The 19,656-nt window shown below is 42.7% G+C and overlaps 1 protein-coding gene across 1 annotated transcript in view; it reads left to right on the forward strand.

The window, feature by feature from the left end:
* The window catches only part of LOC136834727 (uncharacterized), a 223,422-nt gene that overhangs the window by 47,403 nt on the left and 156,363 nt on the right, over positions 1–19,656 (forward strand). Inside the window, exon 5 of the mRNA XM_067097319.1 lies at positions 5,277–5,450. Within this exon, the coding sequence (XP_066953420.1) occupies positions 5,277–5,450 (174 nt within the window). The remainder of the gene's footprint in view (positions 1–5,276; positions 5,451–19,656) is intronic.

Genomic DNA, 19,656 nt, shown 5'->3' on the forward strand with positions numbered 1-19,656 from the left:
GGGTGTGTAATCTAACTGTCAGTTATCTTGGCATATTGACATACTGACCGCAAGGGGAGGAAGTGTTGCCCACTGAGTCAAATATGTTGCCCACTTGGTGGTCAAAGTACTGCTACGAAGGATACTGAAAAAAATTCTCTCTCTCTCTCTCTCTCTCTCTCTCTCTCTCTGTTATTGGCTGGAAGGGTTAGAAGTACATATGTTCATATTTTTTTTAAATGATAATAATAATATCATATCAGAGATTAATGCAGTAATAGGATAATACAGTAGTTTAAGGTATACATGTTGTAATTGAACTTTCAAGATAGGCAGTTAAAGGGATTGTTTCTAGTGTGTTGTCTTAGATTTTTATGTCAACGTAGTGTCTTTGCAGATGAGCTTAATAATACAGTGCCTGTTCCAAAGAGTGGCATATCTGGAGACTGCAGTAACTACATGCCAGTCTCTATTCTCCCAGTGCTCTTTCAAGTTGCTGAAAAACTTATTTGTTCCGACACAATATTCAAACTGTTGGCCCTTTACATCAGGAATTAGTTTCAGCAGAGCTGGAAATGGCCATTGAATTTTCGAACAAGGTAGTTAGGCAGTTAAGTACCATTTAGGAGGCGGAAGTACCGCCTGCCCAGATGTAAACATTCTAGTGTAGCTTTCGGCCGTCGTGTGCTGCAGATGTCTTTCTCGCTATCTTCCCTGACCGCTGTTGAGCTGTTTTCTCTGTTGGATCTTTCTTGTTTTTTCCTACTGCTAGCAATTATGAATGTTGACAAACCCCTTAAGCCCTCCTTCCCCCAGCACATGTGTCCTGGGCTGGGAGAGAAGAAGTGTAATACCTTCCACTCACTCGTAGATATGGACTACACGCCCTTTGCCCCACGTGCAGAGGACGTGTGTGTTCTCGCAATTCTCCTTGTGCTGAGTGATAAGTCTGACCTGATTCTGGTTTGCCCAAATTAGCAGCTCCTTCACTGTCTGACAAAGGGAGAACTAGTGGGTTCCGCCCTGATTCTTGATATAGAAGAGAGCCGTTGTGTTGTCAGAATGTACCACCACGTTCTGTTTGCTACTGCTTTTGCAAAATGCTTCAGGTCGAGGTGAATGGCAGATAACTCCTTGGTATTTATATACAGCTTCCGTTTGATCCAGAGACCAAATGCTGGAAGCTTCCCGAGTGTCCAGAAGAGCTCCCCACCCCTAGTCTGAAGTGTCTGCATAGAAGGAGAGGTTGGGGCTCGGAAGTAGTAGAGACTTTCCCTCTGAAAGCCTCTCCCTGGACGTACACTACCGGAGATCCTCCTTTATCTTGTTCGTAACTGGGAATGTCACTGTGTCCGGCTGCTGTCTTCTGTTCCAGCTTGCTCGTAGAAAGAATTGAAGGGGCCTCATATGAAGTCTTTCTAGCTTCACAAACTGTTCTAAGGATGAGAGGGTTCCCAGCAGACTCATCCATTGATTCGCTGAGGAAACTGGAAGCAAAAGAAGGTCCTGCACTGACTGAAGGCAGGACTCTATCCTCTTTGGGGAGGGAAAAGCCCGAAAACTCAGTGTTGATCCTCATCCCCAAATAGAGAATCTCCTGAGTTGGGGGTAGTTGGGACTTCTCTTGATTTATTAAAAGCCAGAGTTCCTCTGTAAGAAGGGTGGTCTGCAGATTCTTCGTGCACTTTCCCTGAGACTGGGAGCAGAGGAGCCAGTCGTCTAGGCTTATGTTGATACCTAGGAGGTGAAGCCATTATGTGAGGTGTGACAGGATTCCTGTGAGTACTTGTGGGGCAGTGGAGAGACCGAAACAAAGGGCCCGAAACTGGAAGACTTTGCCCCTGAAGACAAATATCAGGTATTTCCGGGACAACGGTTGCATTGGAATGTGGAGATATGCGTCCTGCATGTCGAGTGTTATCATCCAGTTGCCCTGTTGGATGGAAGATAATACTGATTGATTTGTCTCCATTTTGAACTTCATCTTCTGTATGAAGAAGTTCAAAGCACTGATGTCGAGGGCAGGTCTTCATCTCCCTGATGACCTGGGGACCACGAACAAGTGGTGTAAAATCCTCTTGAAGTCTGATCCTCCACTACCTCTATGGTCTTCTTCCTTTGGAGGGAAGACACTTTCTCTGAGAGAGCTACAAACTTCTCGGAGCCCTCCGAGTATGGTATCAGTGCGATCAGCAAATTCACGAGAGGAGGGTACTCTAAGAATAGGATCTAGTAACCCTCTTTGAGAACTTTGATCATCCAAGGCTCTGCACTTCTTCTACTCCACCTCTGCCAGAAGAGGGAGAGTCTGGCTCCCATGGGTGCACGAAGGATAGAGGAGTCACTTATTGGAAGAGGTTTTGGTAGAAGTCCTCTTGATGGACTTAGCGGAGAATGCACCTTGGAATAGGATCTCAAGAAAACCTGTCTGCCTCCACGAAAGGGATGCTGTCGCAGAGGGGAGACAGACTTGGCAGAAAAGGCAGAAAGTTCCTTGGGGCACTTTGAAGATTGTGCAGGAAGGTCCTGAGTTAATTTTTTCTGTAAATCAGTGGCAAACTCCTTCACCGCTGATCGAGGGAACAAATACAGACAGTCCTCAGTTATCAGTGGGGGTTCCGTTCTGGGGGCATGATGATAACCGAAAATTGTCACTAACCGAAAATCTGCGATTTCCGGCGCTTTTTTTGCGATTTTCGGGGCTTATCGGCGCCGAGAAGCACCGATTTTCGGTTATCGGCGCCAATAAGCGGAAATCGGCAATTTTCGCCACTGAAAATTGCCGATTTTCGTCGCTAGACAAGCACTGTAAAACCGGATTGCCATTAACTGAGCCTGCTGTTAACTGGGGACTGCCTGTACTGCATATCAAAGGGAGAAAGTAAAAGCGCAGACTTCTGAAATGACATCACTCCTCTCTTGGTGAAGGAGCACTGTAACTCCCTTTCTTCAAAACTCCTGTGGTGAAAAGACCTCACTGCCTTATCCACACAGGATAAAATACCCAGCCAATCCGCAGCCAAGCCAGGCACTAAAACATCGTGATCCTCTATTTTCCTGGAGAGAGCTCCTATCGACCAGTCCAGAAAGCTGAAGACTTCCAGTTCTTTAAACAAGTGCTTCACAAGGTGATCAGACTCCGAAAAAGTGAAGAAAATGCAGAGCGACAAGCCGAGTCTATCAAACCTGAGAAGTCACCTTGGGAAGAGGCAGCACCTCCCAAGGAAGGAGCTTTTGTGGTTGAATAACAGAGATATCTCATGTCTGTCTACCTAGCAGGAGGAAAGACAAAAGCAGCCTTCCCTTGTTCCCTCTTGATGGACAACTAGTCTTCTACCTCTCTAAGCGCCTTCCTCGCAGATGAAGAGAGAACCATCTGGGGTAGGTGCGAACTAGAATCTGCTGGGTTTCTCATAAGGAATGTGGAAGTGGATGACACTGGAGCAGCTTGTTGGAAGTGAGAGGGGAAGGCTGCCTAAAAATATCTCATCAGGGAAGCATAAGCCATAGGAGGAGGGTCTGGTACCACTACTTCCTCCTCCTGAAGAAACAGGAGATAAAGTAAGGTTTTGAGAAGGCTTATGTGAAGGGGGGAGCCTTATGCAGAAGGCCCAAAACATCTTCCAACTGCTTCTTGATAAGCGTGAAAGAAAGATCTTCAGGTATGTGAGCAGGAGACGATGATGTAGGTGTGCGTTCAGTGGGAGTTGGGTGGACAGTTGGCGCCGAGCACTTTGTGGGAGCTGAGCTGGCTCGAGGCGGGCACTCTGGAGTCTTAGACAGGTGCTCAACGACTGGGAGGCGGTCTGGCAAACACTCTGGACACTCATATGGGCGCCTGGAAGTAGAGCGTTTCTTAGAAGAGCACTTATAAGGCAAGTGATGAAGTTCAGCATGTGAACGCTTGGAAGAAGAGTGAGAGGGGCTGCACCATGTACTACAACCCAGTTGTGGACTAGCGGAACGGTCTTTAGCACGCTTCGAAGAAAAGGAAGAGGCATCTGTATTATGATGTCTCTTTAAGGGACGAGATTCACCTGGGAAGCGCCAAAAATGGCTCATATTAGCACTAGAGTCACTATCGGAGTCAGACGATAACTGGTGGGTGCTCACTGTGATGCCTTTCTAATGGCTGTCAGAATTACGAAGCACTGAGTCGGATGAGGGGGCGACTGCCCGCAGGCAAACCCCACTAACCTCCTTTGGACCTCCGGTATGTCTGCTCCCAGGTTCAGGGCAATGTGACAGTGACCTTCATCTGGGAGTGTTAGCAGGATGGACAGCCACTTCCTCCACTGGCACTGACACTGACACTTGTTTAATACTGCACTCTCGAGGCTGGCTATGGTACTGGGATTGGGAGCATGGGAGCCAGGAATAGGAGTTGATGGAGAATTATTAGGAGGACTTAGGATGGGGGATAAAGCAAGGGCAGGAGAAGGAATGTTACGGTCAGTGAGTTGATGTTGGTGACAGGCTGTACACTCTTAAGCTCTACTCTCTACACTCTGAGCTCTACTTTCGGCTCTAATAGTCGCCTTCCTTTTCCTGTCTCTATCTAACTTATCCAGATAAGACCTGAGAACCTTCCATTTTTTCTCATCCCATCCAACACATTCATCACAAGAGAGATCTATTGAACAGTCTTGTCCTCTAAATTTTGCACAGATCGTATGACTATCGTAGGTTACTTTGGTCATTTGGGTCTTGCAACCCTCCCTACAATACCTAATACTTGATGAACTTGAATCAGACATTGTAAATAAACTGTAGAAAAACCACTAGGCTAAGCTGAAAAGCTATCAAAATAATGGGTACTTCACCAAATCCTCACGAAAAGCAAAGAAAAAACATCAGATTCAACCACCAAACCATTCAGTGTTGACGGTAAAGCCAGCAGAAAAGTAGTGACGATCGCTGTTAACTTTGTACCTATTGTTCCCCGATAGAGGGCGGAGTAGTTACCTACACTATAAATAAACCAATTCCTACCGTGAACTTCAAATTTTTAGCTGCCTTTGAGTGTGGAAAGTGTAGCTATGTAATTACTTGGTAAGTAACATATATGAAACTTTATTATAAAAATGTTATATTTAAGATTGAAGCTTCTTTGTCTGTAGGGAATATTTCCAGGTATTGCTGGAGTATGGTAACAATTGTCTTACGTTACTGTTCATCTAATGTTGAAATTCCTGGTGAATTTCAGTCTGAACATGAACATTTTCACACACTGCTTCTGTGTTACTGTAATATAATTTCCATTCTTTTAAAACACTTTCTGTCTGTTTATGTTGTAGGAAAGAATGCCTCCTGAAGCACAGGTTGCTGCAAATATACCAGAGAACAGAAAAGGCTCCCTTGGATTAGAGGTTTCAAGGAATGGTGTTTGGGAAGATGTAACAGTTGCAGTAGACTTGGAGGCAGATCCAAATGGAGATTCCAGTGCAGAAGCCTCTTCTGGCAATGAACCGGTATGTGTTACTGTTTTATTTTCAGTTTTTCTTATATCTGTACTGCATTACCCCCAAAAGTATTGTCTTAACCTTGATATATACCTTGTATGTGGAGTTTACAAAAATTTTTGGGTATTGATGTTGTATTACTGTTTCAGTTTCAAAGGAAGTATATAATCCTAAATTAAATATTTTATTTTTTTTTTGTACAAACACATCAACATACAATTGCCTATCATTTGATTAGCAGCTCCTATAGACACTCTCCAGAGAAAAAGAACCCTCACCCCACTTGGCCAGGCATGCTTCTGGGAAAGTCAGCACCTGTCATGGTAGTTAAGTCATTCACTGTGTTCAATAGACTTATTACAAGCAACGAGGGGGTTGAAGGCAAACAATGTAGATTGATGGGTTTGTATTGTAAAACAATGGATTTTATTTTCAAACAATTTAATTTGTTTCAGTACAACCCCATCAGTACACAATTGCCTAAGTATCTATAGTTGGAAAGGTTTAATTTTTTTTGTGTTAAGGGTGAATCACAGTGTTGAGGTACATTATCTAATCATTCATTTTCTGCTTAAAAACCTGAGAAGTTTGAGCACCATGTACTTTGTGACATAGCCGTAATTTGGGATACTTATAAGTACAACAAAAAAGCAGGGTCCTTATCATTTCCTGCTTCAGTTGGTAAGGAGGAAAAAAACAGAAATTGGTGCAGCTAGAGGAGGCCAATTAAAAACATCGACCCTGCTTAGAAGAAGATGGAGGCTTAGTTTGAATTTGGAAGTAATTTTAGTCTGAGACCAAGCATAAGATGCACCATGGTCAACACTCCACCTGTCTTCAGTATGGAATACTGTACTTGTTTAGAAAGAGAATAGAGGTCAGTTTTGCAAAGGTCAGGGAAAGAAGAAAGTTCTCTCTAAAAAGCTTTAGGTTTGTTCCAGAGACCTGTCAGCTGGAGTTGCTAGGCATATTTAAAGAGAAGTTATTAACAAACCATGACCAAAATGTAAAGAAGAAATTCAGTTGAGGAAATGTAGATAAACTCTGAACAGTTATGAAGAAAAAAAAGTGTCAGAACAGGAGATATTGCTTTCTTGATACAGGGAATAATATAAATACTACCAGAACCACTGGCTGTCCTGGGTATATACCTGGTCAGGTGATAGTGGTGTTCTTTCTATTTTGGAGTTTGTCTAAAGGAGTAGCTTACAGCAGAATTGGCTGTGCAGTTGTAAATTGATGGGATTGTGCTGAGACACAAGGGTTTATGGTCTACCAGTGCTTCTGTGTTCCTTAAAAGGCATCTCTGGGTACTACATTAACTGATTGGCATTATCCATTCTTTACCTCTTTACTTTTTCATTGAACTTGGAGAATAAAAATTATTTTAAAGAGGATTTATCATAAAGTTACTTTTCAGTTTTTTATTTTTGCATGTTACGGGGATTATAGATGAATATTTCCTATCAGGAGAGTAAAGTACATTTTCTGGGATCGACCTGTGTTGCCGAGTGAAATGTCCCATATAGCACACATTTCTAGGTATAAATATTTGCTAGATATACCAGAGAAAAAAGCTATACAGCTAATAGGATGCCAGAGTTACTACCTCTGGAGCAATCATCCTTATAGGATGTCGGTATGTCATCTAAGAGCGAGTGGAAGCCACTACCACGGATGCTTAACCCAAACAGATCTCTCCCTTCCCAAAACCCCCCTACCTAAGGGGTGCCGATACAGCGGTCCTTCTCCGCTCGCTACTACTAATTCTACCCAGAACCACCATCCCTTCATAGCATGCTTCCACGTTATCACACGTCGTTTTCGTTCGTGTTATTTTTGCTTCCTTTTGCCTTATTTTGACTTTCTGGTTTTTCGCTATGGCTTCAATGGATCAGGACGCATCTTCATCTAAGTTGAGTATTCAATTTTGTTGTTTTGGGACTCGGTTGGACTAATTATGTCCCGTTTAATTACTTACGCCTGGTCGGCTCGGAGCCACCATTTTCGTGTTCGCTTGTGGCTGTAGTCCCCAGCCTCATATGCGCTCATATCTTCTGTCGTCTTGGACGTTTGAAGATTGTTTATTTATGCTCCTATTTTATAATGATAGTTTCAATTTTCGCTCGTTCTGACGTGCTTGACTGTTATTATATTTTAGAATAGTGGAAAGTGAGGCCTAGCCTAGCCTTTCCTTCATGTTCTTTATGTAGGTGCATTTTTCTAAAAATATTTTGTTATTATATCATTTCAATTTGATTATGTATCAATATCCATTTGTCTGATTTTGGGTAGTATTTTATGTTAGCCTTCCTGACCAGTTTGGCTCAGTTGAATCTCGGAAGGTAGGCTAAGCTGGCCCCAGTTTTTCTCCCTGCCCTGGCTTCTAGGCCTAGGTAAGGTAGGTTTTCTTAGGTGGCCTTCGTTTGAGTTTTGGGTGCATGCCCATCCTCCCTGACCAGTTTGATTCATCAAATCTCGGAAGGTGTGGTTTGGTGCTAGCGCCCCTTTCTCGTTCATCTCTCTGGCGTGTCCTAGCCTCCCTGACCAGGTGTTTACTTCGGAAGGTTAGGCTAGGCGATAGATATTATTATTATCTATTTCGCCTTCCTGTGTTTATCTCACTCCCATTTTATCAGACGTGGTCTACCTGGCTCTCCCTTTGGGGCATTTTTGAGCAACGCTCATTTGCCCCTTTCGGTTGAGATGACGCTTCGTGGAAGGTGCTTAGGCACCTGACCTGTTGCAGTCGCCATGTTTTCTCTGCTCATGCTTCTCCGCCGTTCCACCATCCGGATCCGTTCCGGCAGCTATCGTTAGCTCGCTGTTTAGTTCCTAGTAGGAACAATAGCTTGAGCGTCGTTGCCTTCTGTTTACGGCGGAATTGTGGAGATGCCGGGCTGAATGCTATTTTCAGTGTTAATTATTATGTAGTTTCCGTGAACGGTGTTCCGGGAAATCAGTCCCAGAACCTTCGCTCCGGCGACTAGCCCTCCCCGGTTGTTGATTTCTGTGTGGTTAATTTACGAGACGCTCTGGCGTCATCGGAATTGCTTTCCGGTGTGATCGACTTCAGGCTTGGCCTCCCTGTTCAGATTGTACTGCAACGTTCCGCTGTAACCCTTTTGTTTACCCTAGTTCTCAACTCTGGCGGGGGAATATTATTAATTTAAGTTTTATTAGTTAGTTTTTTACCACAGCCGTGAAGCTGTTCCGGCGCTATCTCCTTGATACTCATGTATCAATTCCTCTTACAGGTGGTTCATTGTCAGGAGCCAGGCTGTAATGCCTATCTTCAGCAACCCTGTGGCCACGTAGCATGCAGGTCGCATGCCAGCTGTGCAGTCGAGGTGGAGGATCATCTCGTCTGGCATCCAGATGGCTGCGATGTATGCTACGCCCTTTATCAAGATGTGATTGATGATTCGGTACGTTAACCTTTTGACATACGCGCATGAATATTTCAAACAGCTTCGAAGTATACCTTCTATAACGAAAGAATTTATTCGTCAATTCCTTATATTGACATTATATCCGGTTTCAGGTCCCTCGGTCCCGCCAAGCCTCATCTCTTGCTACCTTGATGATCTGGGTCGGCGGCTTTGGTCGCAACGTTGGTCAGGGACGCCCCTATGTACTGGCAGAGGACATTTGTACCGTCCTATACCCTATGGCCAGGTCCTCTGCAGCAGTAGCCCCCGAAGTGGCGGAGCCCCTGATCAACAGGATTAGGCTCGAGACCCAGGTCCCGCCGGAGGAACATCAAGAACTGTGTGGGGAAGTGGCCGAGGAAGTGGCCAACATCAATCTCAACATCGAACCGATGGCCATCGATCCGGAGGAGGAAGGTAGGGATGTAAGTGAGGCAGGTAGTTTTAAAAATTCAATGTCTTTTAATTCTCCTGCGTCTTCGTCTTCATCCTTCCAAGGTTTCTCTAAGGTCTCCACCCTTGGGGCCCGTTCGGGGTCGGTGATCCCTAAGGTGAAGTCCTTAATGAAGACGAAGACTTTTTAGTCAAAAACCTTAAAAATCCCGACCATGCCAAGTTCCGCCAGGTCGTCGTTGGCCCCCAAACCTTCGACTTCCTCCCAGAAGGCTACTCCCCCTTCTAAGGGGTCGAGACCCAAGACGAGCAGGTCTAAAAAACCTGATTTTGACCCTGAGGCCTTCGCAGAAGCTCTGATGAAAAAGCTGTCTGAGCAGGTCAACTCCCAATTTGAGACGATGTCTCGAGATCTCGCCTCGAGTCTTGAGACATCAGGCAAGTACATTCAGTCTTTGGCTGAGAGACTGAAAACTCAGGAGGAGTCGCTTGCCGGACTAGTTAGTTCCGGTCCGGTACAGCAGCAGGGTTACTCCATCCCGGACGCCTCAAAGCTGCCTGCTTATGAGGACTGTAACCCTTGGCGTCTCGCCTTTAATGCCCCCTTTGCAAATGGTAAGTTATAATGGTAAGGTAACCATTGAAGGTTGTGGCACCCGCCCTGTGGAAGACTACGAGTTCTTCCCGGCGGATCTTGTTTTTCCTTTCCCGGGATACGCCCGTTTATCGGAGGAAGCCCTGGTGAGGGAAGACAAGGTCCCCAAGGAGACGGTGATCTTCCCCAGGGATCAAGCGCAGTTGGCATGGGTCAGAATTCTCTCTGACTGGGAGTGCGCTAACACTAAGCTGACTCCACACAAGGGGCGGTATACAATGTTCGTGGTCCACGAAGACATTCCCACCCCTTGTACATCCAAGATAGCAGAACTGACCCTTCAGGCCGGAACAGAGGAGAAGCCGATGCCACAGCTTCGTGAGACGGACCCTACATCTCTTCTCTTTCTGGGAGACCTGGATTGCTGGGTTGGGGCTCCTGAAACATTCACTGTAGGTAGGCTGGATCCGGAGTGCGCTTCGAATCTTTTCAGCGAGCAATTGCCCAGGATTCCGGAGTCTCTGATTAAAGCAGAGTATGATGCTAGGTGCTGTCTCAGCAGGTCCATCAACTCCGTCACCTCGGCGGAGTTGACGTCTGCTGTCTACAAGGATGAACCTCTGTTTAGGATCCTAACTAAGTCACTTCTGGCCTCGTTCCAGAGTGACTTATACGATTTTGTGGTGGCAAGACGGAACTGCCGGAAACATGTGCTGGCTGACGCTACCATCTGACACGAGCCGAACAAGCTCATTAAATCTTCTGTCTGGGGTACTAACCTCTTTCCTGAGGACGCGGTTAATTCCGTCATCAGCAAGGCCTCCAGGGCCAATCAAAACCTTAGAATTCGTTGGGGACTTCCTTTCAAGAGGAAGTCTTCTGAGTTTTCGGGCCCTCAGCCTAAAGGTAGAAAGAGGACAAGGAGGTACCACCCATACAAGGCACCCCAGACCCAGACAGTCGTTCAGGCAGTTCCAGTCACTCAGATTTCACAGCCTTCCACCTCCAAGGGACATCCCCAGTATGTTTTGCTGAACCAGCCAACTCACCACCCTGCTGGTTCAGCAACTTATGTAACCTCTCCAGCCTTCAACCCCGCCTATGAGTCTCAGGGGTCCTTTCAAGGCTACCGCCAGTCTAGGGGCCTTAGAGGTCGAGGAGGTTTTCGATCTAGGTCCGGATCCAGACTCCAGTCTAGAGGCAGAGGTTCAAGAGGAGGCAGAGACAATAAGCCCTCTAACAAATGAGCCTCCTCAGGTAGGTGGGAGCTTACGCCTCTACAGGGACCATTGGACTTTCAGTCCATGGGCCCACAGTATTGTTTCAAAGGGTCTAGGGTGGAGCTGGATAGAGGGGCCTCCTCCACCAGTCAGATTCTATCAGACCCCAACACCGGATCTGTTAGAATATGCAAAAGACCTTCTTTTAAAGAAGGCAATAAAGAGAGTCAGACATCTAAAATTTCAAGGACGCTTGTTCAGCGTGCCAAAAAAAGACTCAGACAAAAGAAGAGTAATATTGGACCTATCAACTCTGAATTTTTATATTCAATGCGACAAGTTCCGCATGTTGACCGTCTCTCAGGTGCGGACCTTACTTCCCCGTGGGGCCGTCACCACCTCTATAGATTTTACAGACGCTACTATCATGTCCCGATAGCAAGAAACTTCTCTCCTATCTAGGGTTCAGACTAGGCAAACAGGCTTACTCCTTCAGAGTAATGCCTTTCGAGCTCAACATAGCACCCAGGATCTTCACCAAACTAGGAGAAGCTGTGGTACAGGAACTGAGGTCTCAAGGCATCAGGCTCGTGGCTTATCTAGACGACTGGCTAATCTGGGCTCCCAACGACACCGAGTGCTGGAAGGCAACCAGAAAGGTCATTCAGTTTCTAGAGTATCTAGGATTTCACATAAATACAAAGAAATCTCGTCTGATTCCGGCATCCCAATTTCAGTGGCTAGGTATCCAGTGGGATTTAAACACCCACAAACTTTCAGTTCCTCCAGCAAAATGCAAAGAGATAGCCAAAGCAACGAGACAGTTTCTCAGGTGCAAACGAGCTTCTCGTCGCACTCAAGAAAGAATCTTAGGCTCTCTTCAGTTTGCATCAGTAACAGACCTACTTCTCAAAGCAAAACTGGACATAAATCGAGTATGGCGGAGACGAGCCAATTACAAATTCAGGGACAAAGTCTCCCTCATACCTCCAATCTTAAAGAAAAGACTTCGACCTTGGACAACGGCCAAAAGTCTTTCCAAATCAATTCCTCTACAATTCCCTCCACCAGCTCTGATCATCCATATGGACGCATCTCTCACTGGATGGGGAGGTTACTCACAATTCAGGAAGGTTCAAGGAACCTGGTCAAATCTTTTTCGTCACTTCCATATCAATGTTCTGGAAGCAATGGTGGTTTTCCTGACTCTGAAACGCTTACGTCCAGCCAGGAACATACATATCAGATTAGTCCTGGACAGTGCAGTAATAGTTCATTGTCTGAACAGGGGAGGTTCCAAAACAAGTCACATAAATCATGCAATGATAGCAATCTTTTCATTAGCAATGAAAAATCATTGGCACTTGTCCGCCACGCATCTGGCAGGAGTAAGGAACGTGATTGCAGACTCTCTGTCAAGAACGACTCCTTTGGAATCAGAATGGTCTCTGGACAAGAACTCATTCAACTGGATTTGCCAACAGATTCCGGGGCTCCAGGTGGACCTGTTTGCCACGGAATCGAATCACAAACTTCCATGTTATATAGCTCCGAACCTGGACCCTCGGGCTTACGCCACAGACGCAATGTCAGTAGACTGGAACAAATGGCAGAAAGTCTACCTATTCCCTCCAGTAAATCTTCTGTGGAAAGTTCTACACAAACTCAGGTCATTCAAAGGTCGGATAGCTCTAGTAGCCCCCAACTGGCTGAAGAGCAACTGGTTTCCTCTTCTGTTAGAGCTGAAACTCAGAGCCATTCAGATTCCTCATCCAAAATTAACCCAAGTAGTACAAACTCAGACTGTGTCAGCTTCCTCAGGAATGCTGAATGCCCTAACTTTATGGATTTCATGAAATTTACGGCACAGAAAAATGCTAATGTTGATCCTCTGAACACAATGTTTATAGAATCAGATAAGAGAGAATCTACTCTTCGTCAGTATGATTCGGCAGTAAGGAAACTTGCCAACTTCCTGAAAGAATCAGACGTTCATACTGTGACCACGAATCTCACAATCTCATTTTTTAAGGCCCTTTTTGATAAAGGCCTGGCTGCTAGTACCATTATTACGACTAAATCCGCCTTAAAGAAGATATTTCAGTTGGGATTTAACATTGACTTAACAGATTCGTATTTTTCCTCTATTCCTAAAGCTTTTGCTCGTCTTAGACCAACAACCCGTCCTAAAACGGTTTCTTGGTTTTTAAATGACGTTCTAAGATTAGCTTCAGACTCAAATAATGAATCTTGCTCTTATTCGACTCTTCTTAGGAAAACATTGTTTTTAATTAGCCTGGCTTCAGGAGCTAGAATCTCTGAACTTTCAGCCCTTTCTAGAGAGTCGAATCATGTGGATTTCCTCCCATCAGGAGAGGTTCTACTTTCTCCGGACCAAATGTTTTTGGCCAAGAATGAAGACCCTCTAATTAGGTGGTCTCCCTGGAAGATTATACCTCTTCCGGAGGATCCTTCCTTATGTCCAGTGGTTACCTTAAAAGCTTACCTTGAAAGGACTTCTCAAAGGTCTTCAGGTCCACTTTTTGTTAGAGAGAATGGTGGAACCATCTCCTTGAATGGTATTAGACAACAAATCCTTTATTTTATTAAACAAGCCAACCCGGATTCAATCCCCAGGTCCATGATATCCGGCTGTAGCCACCTCAGTTAATTACTTCCAACATATGAATTTTGATGAAATTAAGAAATATACGGGCTGGAAATCCCCTAGAGTCTTTAAACGTCACTACCTTAAGTCCTTGGAGGCTCTTAAGTTTTCTGCTGTCGCTGCAGGAAACATTGTTTCCCCAGAGTCAACCTAGTATTATGTTATTTTGTAATTTGTAATGGTAATTGTAATTTGTATTTTGCTTGCCCTACCAATTGGTATACCTCTCACCTACCTGCCTCGCTTGTATTCCCGTCCTTTCTACCTGGTTGACTGGGTTTGGGTTGCTTCACAAACCACTCCTGTCTTTGTATATACCATCCTTGTTATAAAATTTTTCACCAATTTTTGTTATTTTAGGTGATGGTTTTTTAGTTAAATTGTTAAAGCTATTACTGTGGCTACATCGTTTTGTATTGTTTAGGATAGTAAAAACTTATCTTGTGCATATTTATATAATTGATTATTCTATTTGGATAAGTAAAAAGCATATTCAAAATTAATTTTATTTTCCCTTAGTAAAATTTTAGATTTTGACATTTAACCTTTTTATGTTTACAAGCTTTTATGGTCAATTCTCTGCTACTATTTCACTCGGCGACACAGGTCGATCCCAGAAAAGGAATTTTGACAAAGGAAAAATCTATTTCTGGGTGAAGACCTGTGTTGCCCAGTGAACCCTTTCCTCTTTTTTCCCACCCTAGGCTGGCCAAAGCTTGGGTGCTATTTCGGGATGGTGGTTCTGGGTAGAACTAGTAGTAGCGAGCGGAGAAGGACTGCTGTATCGGCACCCCTTAGGTAGGGGGGTTTCAGGAAGGGAGAGATCTGTCTGGGTTAAGCATCTGTGGTAGTGGCTTCCACTCGCTCCTAGATGACATACCGACATCCTATAAGGATGATCGCTCCAGAGGTAGTAACTCTGGCATCCTGTTAGCTGTATAGCTTTTTTCTCTGGTATATCTAGCAAATATTTATACCTAGAAATGTGTGCTATATGGGACATTTCACTGGGCAACACAGGTCTTCACCCAGAAATAGATTTTTCCTCTGTCAAAATCCCTTATTTAATTTATTCATATACTGAATGTTGTTTGAGATATTGGGATGTATTTCATCTCTAAGCACCTTTATTCCATTTTGTCCCATTTCTGCAAGCATTACATAATTCTGCTCTGATATCAACTGTGCATTAGGAATGCTTTCTTCAAATCTTGGTACTTGATCTAAATATTGATTCATATTGTGCAAGAAGTAGGACAAAATTTGATTGTTATTGAAAACTTATCTTCTTGAATTGACCCATTTTAATTTTTTTTTTTGTATGGATTGACAACCGCATTTTTGCTTCAGATTTCGCCTTTTACAGACTTAGGTATAAAAATTGATTCTTTTCACTGCCATTCAATATGTGCTTGTTTATTGAACTCAGTTGTGGTGTAGGTCTTTGTCTGTGTTTGTTCTCCATGATATTCTGGGCCTTATTACTGGTCTTTATGCTTCTACAGTACGTCAGTGTCTACTACTTTGCTTGGCACTGAAAGTCTCCGTGACTGCATTGCTGTGCCATGATGCCCAAATTTCATAAATTCTTTCATGTTACTTTTTTTTTTTACAAGCTACTCCACACCCCATACTATGACTTAGTCCAAACCATCTCTATGTGTGAGATCTTAGTTTATTTTCTGGTATATGGGCTCCATATCTTGCAGCACCTTATACTGTACTCTTGTACTGTGATCTTCCCATTATACTCCAGCCATACTAGCATTTTTGCAGTGGTTGTTTTTCACAGTCTTCAAAAATGTTCTGTATGTGAGTATCCATGTCACTGCTATATAAAGTACTTACACGTGCATCATAATTTTTACCTCTGTTTAAGCTATTACTACCTTTTCTTTAATGCCCTCACAATACAAGCTTCATAGTTCAGTGTGTCCTCAAGCAACAGTTGATACATAGTATGGAGTTAACTATACCTCCACTGCAGTACTGTAACTGCTTTTTCATTTGGTTCTTCTCCAGTGACCATAAGCTTTTTTTTGCTTATGATGATTTTTAAGCCTCTTTTCTCCATTTTACTTCTCCATGTTTTACATATTTCAACAACTTATTTCCCTGATTTTGTTGTAAAAACAAAGTCATCTGCATAGAATAGTTCTCAGGGACCTTTTCTACACTTCTTTTGTAGTATCTTCTACTATAATGACAAACAATGACAGACTGGGAACTGATCCTTGATGGACACCAACATATGAAAACCGACATTTATCAAATTCTTGCAATGTATCTGCTACTTTCTTATTTTAGATATTGTCTTCTGATGTAAAAACATTGCTAGTTTAATGAGGGTTTGGTTACCCTTTTTTTGTAATGCCTGGCTAAATGCTGATCTTGGTGCTCTGTCAAATAATACCCTCACAAAAACACAACAAACAGCATAGCTCTTCATTTTTGCATGACACTTCTCTTATAGGTGCCTCATTACAAAGACTGTCCATGTTGCTGATGTCTGGCATGGAGCCAGTCTGAAATTTCTCAGTTTTAACATTTTGTCTCAGCTTTTATTTTACAGTCCAACCTCTTAAATCTGGGAACCTTAGGATCAGGCCACAGCCGAACCACAGAAAATCCCTGAATATAGAATACACCCCTAAAACATGAATCCCCTATGTAAACATAGTCTAGCCTAGTTGCTGACATAGTCTACTACTTGGCTATGTTCTGATATCACATTTTATCACTTTATTACTCATATATTTCCACTTTATCACTTTATAACATATATATTTTATATCTTTGAACTCTTTCTTCATACTGTACAATTTTCTGTAAATTAGTGTACTTTATATAATACATTTAGCCTACATTCCTGAGTTAGCCTAATCGTAAGTTAAGTAACTTTTCTCAGAATCTGCAGAATATTATTGGTGATTTTTATCTCCTAAATTTACTGTCTTCATAATTGTTGCTATTAGTTTCTTTGTCATTTATTTTGATTGCAGAGGGTAATAAGATGACAGAAATAAAGAATGAATTTCGGCCATCACACAGTGCATTTGAATGTTGCTGTCAAAAAAGTAAACAAAGCACAGTGCGATCTATTGAGAAAAATGAATACTAATCATTTGCTAACTAACGGGGAAAGATTAGATAAAGATTTATGCTTGCACTTCTTACATCTAGCATCATCTGATCTCATGGGTGGCATATGGAATGGGTAAATATACAGCGATATAAAAGATATGATCAAGACTGTCACCTACACACTCTGCTGCTGTAGCAGCCGACAGCAGCGGTGTGTGTAGGTGATACAGTCTTGATCATATCTTTTATTTATTATGCCACCCATGAGATCAGATGATGCTAGAGGTAAGAAGTGTGTGGCACTGCCCTTGTAGCAGCTCAATGTACTAATGGCAGCTGATTCAAAATCAAGGCAAACCACTGGAGTTCCCAGACCACAGAATGCCGGTTTTAAGAGGTTCGGCTGTACCACCTTCAGTATTTCCACATTGTAGTGCATCTTTTCTTTCACTTTTTTCCACTCATTTTGATAATCTAGTTAGCACTTTATTGGTGTGTTCTTGGTTTGTGTTGCTGGTGTCTTATTTTCACAGGGCTTTCTTAGGCTCTTAATTAACAAGGACTCCCCAGACCATTTTATTTTCATAAGGACCCTCTTAATTTCTTCAGATGATGCATTCCCTGCTAGCTCCACTTTCTTCTTTAACATTCTCTAGTTATTATTCATTCTCTTTCTTTTATAGATTTTATTACCATATTCGGCAGTAATTGTTCTTCACACATATCCATTGTCTAGGTTTTGCTGTCCCATACTTAGTCTTGTTTTAGTGTGATGAAAAAGTTGTCCTATCTTATTATGTGTTTAGTAATGGGATTTTGCTCAGTGAGAACAGTAGGATGTATTTGCCAGTACAGTACTTCTTACCTTTTTCATATTTTCATTTATATTGCTTTATTGAATCTCTTATAGATTTTGTTTATATTAATTCTTAATATCCAATTAATCATAAAATATCATTAATCTGTGTGAAAGGCTCCAGTCATGCCCACTTGAAAGATCTTGCAAGGAGAAAAGATATGTGAACCCCCTGTGGCTAGGTCTCTGGATTCTATCCTTGAGAATGTATGGAGGGTTGCAGTTCTAGAAGGGGCCATGACCATCCCATGGCGGCTCCTCATCACCTTCCTCTGCTGGATCAATGCTTTTGGAGGTGTTATTAGATCCAGGGCTGCTCTTTCACTAATTGTGGAACCATGCACATTTATGGCAGTAGGTTAGACCTTATATTCACAGATGTTCCAGCTATTGTGAAGTCCAAGATCTGTGAATATATAGGCACTTTTGAGCATTGCACTATTGAGATGGACATATCTGTCAATGAGTATATTCCTAATTTCACTATTGGAGAAATGGTCGGGTTGAAATCCAGAGCCAATTGGGATTGCATTTTTGAAGCATATCAGGCATTTAATATTTCAGATGCTATATTAGATCCTGATCCCAAGAAGATAAATGAAATGCCGATGGCTATTTTAGTTACTTATGTCCTTAGAAAGGTAATCAAATGTAGGACAAATGACCAGCCATGGTTTGATGATACATGTAGATGAGCCTACCATGACAAACAGACCAAACTCAATGCATGAAGACAAAATCATTCAAATGAAAATTACATCATTTTTGTTGTCTCACCATGCTGCGAACAGAATTTACCATACAGCCGTGAGAAATTACAATAATTCCTTGAAGAGGAAATTTGGCGGAATTACTCAGCCTCATATGTGATGGACCAAATTGGCATCATCAGTCTTTGGGTCATGCTCATCTTGCATTCCACCACTACTAACAGATGGTAGTAGATATGTTACTGGCCCTAGGGAAAATGCTGAACTGCTTCATCAAGCTTTTGAAGCTAAACAATCAGCTGAGGATGTCCCTCTCCCTGATACTTGTCATCCTGAACCTCTTCTTACAAAATTTAAATTTTGCTCCCGGGATGTTAAGAAAATTCAGGATAATTTTGATTGCGGAGGTGGAGAAGACCCTGATGGTTTATTACCTTTGTTTTAAAAAAAAAATTTCTAGTGTGTTGTCTCCCAAGTATAGTAGATTATATAGATTTTTATGTAGACATAGTATCTTTGTGGATGAGCGCAAGCTTAGTTTTACAGTGCCTGTTCCAAAGAGTGGCATATCTGCAGACTGCAGTAACTACAGGCCAATCTCTTTTTCTCCCTGTGCTCTCCAAAGTTGGTGGAAAACTTATTTTTATATAAGTAACTTACCCAGTAATTACAAAGCTATTATCTTCTTTTAACCGGCAGCTTAAAATTTTGAAGTTGTGGGTCACGCTAGTTTGTTTTGGTTATGGCGACGTGCCCCACCACTTTCGGGTGTAAGAAGAGGTACAACATAGCAAAGAGCTTCAATTTGTTTCTGCCAGCTGTGGTTGAAGGACTGTGCTTGGCAGCAGCTTGAATTTTGAAATTTATACTTTGCTGGTTGTTTGCTCTGTCTTCGATTGGTGAAGTATTTATTTTCTTAGTCTTTCGGCACAATTTAGATAGTGTTAGGTGAGTTTTGATCATTGGTTTATGACTTTTTGCCTGTTTTTGGAATTGTCTTAGAATTTTCCAGGATGTCTGACACTAGTAGTTCTAGTATTAGGTATTGTAACAAAGGCTGCAGTACTAGACTGACCAAAGAATCTTACCACTCTCACACTGTGTTCAGTGTAGGGGACAAACATTTTCAGTGGATTTATGTTGTGAGGAATGTAGCGACTGGGATTTAAAGAAGTGGAAAACTTTAGATTCACATCTTAAGAAACTAGCTAGAGATAGGAAGAGGAAAGCTATTGCTAGGGAATCTAGTAAAGCTTTA

The sequence above is a fragment of the Macrobrachium rosenbergii genome, chromosome 4, assembly GCF_040412425.1.
Source record: "Macrobrachium rosenbergii isolate ZJJX-2024 chromosome 4, ASM4041242v1, whole genome shotgun sequence".
NCBI lineage: Eukaryota > Metazoa > Arthropoda > Malacostraca > Decapoda > Palaemonidae > Macrobrachium > Macrobrachium rosenbergii.